At 52.2% G+C, this 8,574-nt stretch overlaps 1 protein-coding gene across 1 annotated transcript; it reads right to left on the reverse strand.

Moving 5' to 3' along the window:
• Nucleotides 1-4,388: 4,388 nt before the first annotated feature.
• LOC120747623 (olfactory receptor 14A16-like) lies at nucleotides 4,389-5,321 on the reverse strand. The gene has a single exon (XM_040053643.1). It carries the CDS (start codon nucleotides 5,319-5,321, stop codon nucleotides 4,389-4,391), a length of 933 nt encoding a protein of 310 aa, XP_039909577.1.
• Between the last annotated feature and the right edge of the window lie 3,253 nt (nucleotides 5,322-8,574).

Here is an 8,574-nt window from a genome sequence, read left to right on the forward strand (position 1 = left end):
GTAACCTTTTTAGGAGTGGGGATTTCAAGCTCTTACATAACCCCTCCTCAAGTAAAAATCCACCGAGACATTAAGACGCTCCATGACATGCAGCAGCTGGTAGGATCCTTACAGTGGCTCCGCAACATTGTCCTGATTCCTCCCGAGGTCATGGACCCCCTGAATGACCTTTTGAAAGGAAAATACTCGTGGGAGCAGAAAACACTGACACCAGAAGCAACACGCTCGCATGATTTTATCGAACAGCAAATGTCAAGGAGCACACTCACCAGATGGGATGCAGGTGCACCAACTGATTTATATGTCCACTTTACGAAGAAAGGAGGAGTAGGAGTGCTAGCCCAAGGGCCACCCGACAAAGCTCAACCAATACTGTGGGTGGCCTTAGGGAAACCGTCACGTGCATTTTCTCCAGGAATTGAGTGTCTTGGCAACCTCATCATGAAAGGCAGGAAACTTGCCCTGAAGCACTTAGGTGCTGAACCCACCAAGATATATCTGCCCTTCCGCAAGCAGCTTTCTGCGCAATCGACAACAATATCAGAGCATCTGGCCATGGCCCTTGCTGGTTTTGGAGGAGAGATTCGCTATGCAGCAAAACCCCCTTGGACTCAGCTGCTTGCAATCATCGACATTGATCTCCCACCAAAAATCGTCGACCAACCGCAGCCAGGACCGACGATCTTCACAGACGCATCTTCACTAACCTCAACTGCAGCAGCAGTGTGGCAGTCAGGAGAACAGTGGCAATGCATCAAAACAACTGACCCCACGCTCTCAGTTCAACAACTTGAAGCAGCTGCCGTTGTACTGGCGTGTGGACTGTTCCCTGAAGAGCACCTCAGCATCGTAACTGATTCTATATTCGTGGCCAGGCTCTGCCTAGCAATGTCAGGGCCCGGTGTGGCAGTGTCCACAGTGGCCATGATGCTTGAAGAAGCACTCTTTTTGCGAAAAGGCACCATATCTGTCATCCACGTTAATAGCCACAATCCAGTTAAAGGGTTCTTCCAAATCGGCAATGACAAAGCAGACGCCGCCGCAAAGAGACTGTGGATGCTGAGAGATGCCCGTCAGCTACACGAGTTTCTTCACATCAGAGCTAAGGCACTAGCGAAAAAATGTGGGATTTCAACCACCGATGCAAAACACGTTGTAGCCACATGCCCCCACTGCCAAAAATCACCACTGTGGTCCAGCGAAGTCAACCCCAGAGGCCTCAAAACCTCAGAAATATGGCAAACAGACTTCACCCTATGTCAGTTGCTAAAACCCCGAGCATGGCTTGCAGTGACTGTAGATACATATAGTGGAGTGATTGTAGCCACACAACACCTAAAAACTGACTCCAAAGCAACCATTCAGCATTGGCTGACAGCCATGGCGTGGCTGGGCATTCCAAGGCAAATAAAGACAGACAATGGCCCAAATTTTGTTTCAAAATCAACTCAGACATTTGTTGCTAAATGGGGAATCACTTTACTACACGGCATTCCGTACAATAGTACCGGGCAGGCCATCGTTGAGAGAGCAAATCAAACCCTAAAAGCAAAAATAGAAGTACTAGCAAAAACAGAGGGCTTTACTAGTTGCATTCCTTCAGGAGACCAGGCACGTATACTAGCAACCGCTCTGCTAGCACTAAATCAGTTCCCTAGGGGAGATGAGACAAACAGCCCGGCCCAGAGACATTGGGCCACCCGAGCGCTAGAAGAAGGCCCGCACGTTGTAGTTAAAAATGAACTGGGAGAATGGGAACAGGGCTGGAGACTAGTGCTCATGGGGCGAAGGTACACTGCTGTTAAAAAAGATAGTAGAGTAATATGGTGTCCACTTAAGTCAATCAAACCAGACCTTCGGAATAGAACTAATGCAAATTGTAAGGTCTCGTTTGCAGGATTGGATCACCAGACGCCCCCATGATGCATACACTCCGGTACCAGAAGAAAGTGATGAACCACCGAGCAGTTTGACAGCACACAGAGATCCTGCACTGGTGAGATCCAAGCAACTACGGTGTCTTTGTGCAGTTTTATTTTTTAGTCTTGTGGGCAGGGGGCAAGCAGATGTAGTGTATTACCCTCACCAACCATTCAGATGGGTCCTACGCCATCTTTCGAGTGATGAGGCAATCAAAGAGATCATTACAGTAGACAGCCCATCCTTTGAGTTTAAGCTAAGAGACATATTTCCCTCACAACTAGGATTCCCTAAAATTAGAGATTCTTCACTCTAACAAACCTATTGGTGCCCTGCCTCCAACCCAAGCAAAAGTTACTGTAACCATCCAAAATATGGGTACTGTGGATATTGGGGGTGCGAGACTATCATGACAAGCAATAGATGGCAACCACAGCAACCTGACAAGTTCCTTCAAGTCAGGTACACTCCCCACAGCTGTAGCGAACCTAAGTTTGGGATGAACAGAATGATATACACACCCCGAAACGGGGAAAAACACACCTGTAAGAACTACGCAGTGACGATTTTACAGCCAACCCATGTGAGCTGGGCCACAGGAAAAGTATGATCAGTGTTTGTTTGCGCGTTTTGCAGCAGGTGGGTGAATGTGCAAATTATTAGACTCCCACCTTCAGTGCCCCAGTCATTCAAACCCTATCAGAATCTTACAGCACGCAGACACAAGAGGGAGGCCACACTTGGCACCTCCTCCTCATCCAGTCCTTTAGCTATTTACCAAAAACCTAAGTCAGATCCTTACAATCCATTTCTTAATGCGTTAAATGCTACCTTTTTGTCGTTGAACCAATCCAATCCAAACTTTACAAAATCATGCTGGTTATGTTATAATGCAGAACCTCCTTTTTATGAGGGTGTCGCTCTTGATGTTCCTTTTGAATATTCTGCAGCAGATAATCCACACAACTGTAAGTGGGACACCCCCCAGAGAGAAATTACCCTGAGTCAAGTCACAGGCCGAGGCAAGTGCTTTGGCAGTGTAACCTCAGCAAAGCAGATGGGAAATATCTGTACTGAGTTCATCCAACTTAGTCAAAAGACTGGTAAGTGGGCAGTCCCGTTCGTACCAGGAATGTGGGTCTGTCAACAATCTGGAATAACCCCCTGTGTGTACCTTGGTAAATTCAATAACCTTGCTGACTTTTGTGTCCAAGTTCTGATTGTTCCTAGAGTCCTGTATCACCAAGAAGAAGAAATGTATCGCTTTTTAGAAGAAACCATCCAGCTCCACAAAAGAGAAGTAATAACAGGTATAACCATTGCAATGCTCCTTGGCCTAGGAGCTGCCGGTACAGCCACAGGTGTTTCAGCTCTCGTGACCCAACAGCAAGGACTTTCTCAGCTGCAGATGACAATTGATGAGGACTTGTTAAGAATTGAAAAATCCATCTCCTCTCTGGAGGAATCTATCTCCTCGCTTTCAGAAGTCGTCCTGCAGAACAGGCGAGGACTGGACCTCTTGCTCATGCAGCAAGGAGGCCTGTGTGCCGCCTTGAGAGAAGAATGCTGTTTTTATGCAGACCACACCGGAGTCGTGCGAGACTCCATGGCCGAACTGAGAGAAAGACTGGCCCAGATAAAGAGAGAGAGAGAGGCCCAACAAGGATGGTTTGAGTCATGGTTCAATCAGTCCCCATGGCTAGCCACCCTTGTTCCCACCTTAATAGGCCCTCTCACCATGATACTCCTGACATTGATTTTTGGGCCTTGCATTTTGAACAAGTTAGTGTCGTTTGTTAGAAGCCGTTTAGAGAAAGTCGACATCCTATTTGTCGAACGCATGCAATTACCATGAAGTGCGCTTGTTACTAACATGTTATATTGCTTTTGTATCCTATTATACGAACTTCAACAGTTTTTGCATTTTTTATAACATTTCTACTTTTATAGGTTTTTTACTTAATCATGAGACGGGGGGGGAGATGTGGGAGATTAGGGACAGGCGGTCGGAAGATATCGTGCTGTACGGGCAGACAGAACCCCTCCCTCAATACTTAGTTGTTTAGTGTCCTTGATAAGCTAAGCAACACGTAACTTGTAACGTAAGTAGACGGATGTGATGCAGCAAACAGAGGTTTTATAACTCCATGTAATCAGCTGATAAACTGCCATTTGCCGTTGACCACATTGGTGTCTGTGAGCTGGGGGCCCGAGCAGCCTGGGTGAGGCTGCCGTGTCGTTCCCGAACCAGGTCACTACGCCTCAGCAGAGGCAGCAGCACAGCTCCTTATTGACACAGGTTGGGGCCACAGCAAAGGTGGAGAGAAAGAAAATGGAACAAACCATGATCCTTCTTTGTAGACAGTATTAAAATAGTAAAACAAAGAAAAAGAACATCCCAAATGAGACCAACAAGACGTATAAAAAATTACTTTATTTACAAGTGATTTGCAGAAATTGGCAGCAGTTCAATGTTTCTGAAATCGTCCAGTCATCAGTGTCCACACTGCAGCCTTGAGCTCCTGGTTCCTCAGGCTGTAGATGAGGGGGTTCAGGGCTGGAGGCACCACCGAGTATAGAACTGACATTGCTAGATCTAGGGATGGGGAGGAGATGGAGGGGGGCTTCAGGTTGGCAAAAATGCCAGTGCTGACGAACAGGGAGACCACAGCCAGGTGCGGGAGGCAGGTGGAAAAGGCTTTGTGCCGTCCCTGCTCAGAGGGGATCTTCAGCACGGCCCTGAAGATTTGCACATAGGAGAAAACAATGAACACAAAACAACCAAATACCAAAGAGGCGCTAATGAATAAGAGCCCAAGCTTCCTGAGGTAAGATTTGGAGCAGGAGAGCTTGAGGATCTGTGGCACTTCACAGAAGAACTGGCCCAGGGCATTGCCCTTACACAGGGGCAGGGAAAATGTATTGGCGGTGTGCACCAGAGCATTGAGAAAGGCACTGGCCCAGGCAGCTGCTGCCATGTGGGCACAAGCTCTGCTGCCCAGGAGAGTCCCGTAGTGCAGGGGTTTGCAGATGGACACATAGCGGTCGTAGCACATGATGGTGAGCAGGGCAAGCTCTGACCCAAGGAAGAAGACAAGCAAAAACACCTGAGCAGCACATCCTGTGTAGGAGATGTTCCTGGTGTCCCAGAGGGAATTGTGCATGGCTTTGGGGACTGTGGTGCAGATGGAGCCCAGGTCGGTGAGGGCCAGGTTGAGCAGGAAGAAGAACATGGGCGTGTGCAGGAGGTGGCCGCAGGCTACGGCGCTGATGATGAGGCCGTTGGCCAGGAGGGCAGCCAGGGAGATGCCCAGGAAGAGGCAGAAGTGCAGGAGCTGCAGCTGCCGTGTGTCTGCCAATGGCAGCAGGAGGAAGTGGCTGATGGAGCTGCTGTTGGACATTTGCTTTGTTTGGCTGTTTCAACCTGTAGGAGGAAAAACAGTGAAGTTTGAGGGGAGTTTTCTCATAGAAGCGTCAAAACCCTTTCTCACAGACCATTCCCTGCCAATAAATACCACCTCTTTGTCTACATCTTGCAGAACTTCCTTCATCTTGGTGGCTGGAGATTGCTGCTGGCCAATGCTCACTGAGGAGCCAGACCTCAAGCAGCAGGACTCCTGGGAGTCAGCCCTGACCCCCAGTCAGTGCAGGGGAACAGTGAGGGCAGGGGCCAGTCCTGGTGTTTGAACTTGGACAAAGAATCTCCTCCTAAGGCACAGGAGCTGCCCGGGTGAAGGGATGGGGATTGCAGGAGGCAGAACAAGAGATTCTGCTGCACCTGGGGAGAACAGCGGGTACAGTGCGGCAGGAGGATTGTAGGAGCCTTAGTGCAGACTGAGGGGAGCTGCTCTGTCCCTCTCTCCTGTTCCCATCTGCCCTGGACTTGCACCTTTCTGAGCTCCACTCCCATGTTACCCTGGAAAGGCAGGAGACACTGCTGAGAGCAGAGGGATCCCTGGCACACAAAGTGGCTCCTGCCTTTCCCAAAGTCACGGAGAGTCGGCACATTCCCAGCCTGCCCTGCCCAGAGCTCCCCAGGGCAGAGGGAGCTGGGACACCCCATTGCTGTGCTCAGCCTGTGCAGGAGGAGAACAAGGGCTGGGCCTGAGCCTGCAGCTGGAACTGCCATTCCCAGAGAGCCGTCAGCAATGCCAGGAGCACCTGGGCAAGGCAAGGAGAGAGAGAGCCAGGCCCTGAGGAAAAGCCTTTCCCTGCCCAGCCCTGCACAGCCCCTGCCAGGCAGCAGCAGTGCAGGACAGTGGCCCTCAGGCCCTGGTCAGCAGGGAATGGGCACATGGCAGGAGAGATGCCCTTCATCTCTGGGGCTGCTCTGCCGGCCCAGGAGGGGACTGAGGGCCCCGAGCCCCTGGGCTGAGGGCTGTGCTGGCTGTGAGGGGACACAAGAGCTGTGCTGCTCAGGGCAGTGTGTGCCCTGCAGGGCAGGGCCGGCAGGTGCCACATCTCCCCTGCAGCAGGGCTTCCCTCAGCACTGCCTCCCTCCCTCCCTGCCCACGCCTCTGCTGCTGGAGCTGTCCCAGCCCGAGCTGTTCCTGTGGCCCTGGGCTCCTTCCCTGCCAGTGCTGCCAGAGCCCAGCCCAGCCCCTGGGCCAGCTCTGCCCTGCAGCTGCCCGGGGCTGCAGGGATTAAAGAACAGCTCCCCCAGGCCTGGGCACCATGGAAAGGGGATGCTGGATGGATCTGGATGCTGGGGAGCTGGAGGCACTTGCTCAGCTTCCCAGGAATTCTTAGACTGATGGTTTAAGAGCCTCAGTCCCTGGTCTGCCCGGCACAGCAGAGTTTCCATTCCCACCAAGCTGAGCCAGGGAAAACTGGGAGCACAGGTTCAGGAAAGCAGAGACTCAGGTAGGAAACTCCTGCCCTGAATGAGCTCATGACAAGTCCCCTTAGAAATGACCTGGGCATGAGCTGGAGCTCTGAGCAGCCCTGGCCCACACAGCACCCTCTCCACAGCAGCAGCTCATGCCCTGGCAGGAGTCACTCCTGGCACCCACAGCTCCCCTCCACCATCCATGGGAGCTCCCAGGCAGGCTGAGAGCTGCCCCTGGCAGGTGGCACATCCCCTGGCCTGGCCAAGAGCCCTCAGGGCTGCAGGAGCTGCTCTGCACGACAGCCCTGGGCACCCCTGGCTGCAGCCCCAGCTTCAGCCCCTGCAGCCGTCCCTGGCAGCAGGAGCCGTCCTGCCCTGTCCCTCTGACGGTGCCCAGGGCAGCCCCGCTCTGGAGCACATCCTCCCCCAAAGCAGAGAGGGCAGCAGAGCCATCCTTACAGTCATGTCAGCCCTGTCCTGGGTCAGCTTGAGGAGATCCCTGCAGCCAGAGACTTACTGTGTCAGAAGTGTTGAAGATTTCTCTGTGAAGAATCTCAGATATTTCAAAAGTTGTGAAGATTTCTCCATGAATATTCTCAGAATTGTCCTTCCAGCTCCTTTAGGCTTCTGTCTGCTTCACTGCTCTCATGTACCTGCAGGCAGTGCCCTCAGCCCTGCTGGTTCGGGAGAGGAGCTGCTCGTTAGGACAAATGTCTTTTTGAAGCTTTTCTTGATTGCATGAGCTGCCTCTGTGCCAGGAGTCCGGTCCAGCTGAGCAGCATAGGCACAGCACAAGGACTTTAATTAGTTTCTTGGGGCTTTTGATGTTGTTTACATCACACTCAGTCCCTGAGAGTGTTCAAACCACTTTTCAAGAACTCCAAATGATAATGAAACACTGAAGTTTCTCCAAGTTAAATGGGTCCCATTGAGGGACACGACTGAGAAAGCGTCCCCAGGTTCCAGTTAGAGCAGAACACTGCAGGCAGTGATGACAGGTGGGGACAAACAAGGCAAAGGTGTCTATGATGCTCAGCAAACCTGGATGTGCTTCAGGAATGCAAAGGGCCAAGATCTGAGCCCCAGCCCCTGCCAAGGCAGATCCTGTCCCTCCCTCAGTGCTCAGGGTTGTTCCCGGGACACTGGGATGTGGGGATGTGCAATGCCAAGGGCAGCACCATGGGGCGGCCCCTGCCAGGCTGCTGAGCAGGGACAAGGAGGCAATGAGGCCCCAGGCCTGCCAGGGTCACTTGTCTCCTGCTCATGGCTCAGGCCCAGGGCCAGCAGCCATGGCCCAAGTGCTGCAGGAGTTGGCTGTGTCAGGGCCTTTCAGCTGCTGCCCATCCCTGTGCCCTCTCCAGCCCAGGCTGTCCTACACACCGTCCATGCCCTGCGCCTCTGTCCCTGCAGGCTGTCGTCATCCCCCGGCTGCCCCACCTCGCTGGCCCCTTCCTTTGCTGACAGCTCTGCATCCTGCCTGCCTCTGCCTGGCCACACAAAGCCTTGGGCTGCTCCAGGCTCCTTCTTGGGGATGTGTTGCACCACAGCCCAGCCCTGGGACAGAAATTCCTTTCTATCTCTTCCCAGCCTGGCCATCCCCAGTTGCCCTTTGCATTTATTTTTTCTTTTCTGGCTTTTCTCTGCTATTTCAAAAGAATCCACTATTTTTGAAACCACCCTTCAATCCCACCCAGAGCTCTCCCCTGCTGTCCTCAGTCTCCCTCCACTGAGAAAAGAGCTTTAGGCCACAAACACGTGGACAAGAAGGATGGGTCTTTTCTATAGGAAGGAAGCCACAGAACCCCAGGGTTTGAAGGCAGATTGGA

Source organism: Hirundo rustica, unplaced genomic scaffold, assembly GCF_015227805.2.
Source record: "Hirundo rustica isolate bHirRus1 unplaced genomic scaffold, bHirRus1.pri.v3 scaffold_112_arrow_ctg1, whole genome shotgun sequence".
Lineage (NCBI taxonomy): Eukaryota > Metazoa > Chordata > Aves > Passeriformes > Hirundinidae > Hirundo > Hirundo rustica.

Coding starts and splice junctions, on each gene's coding strand:
- LOC120747623 (XM_040053643.1), bottom strand. CDS start 5,321: ATGTCCAACAGCAGCTCCATCAGCCACTTCCTCCTGCTGCCATTGGCA.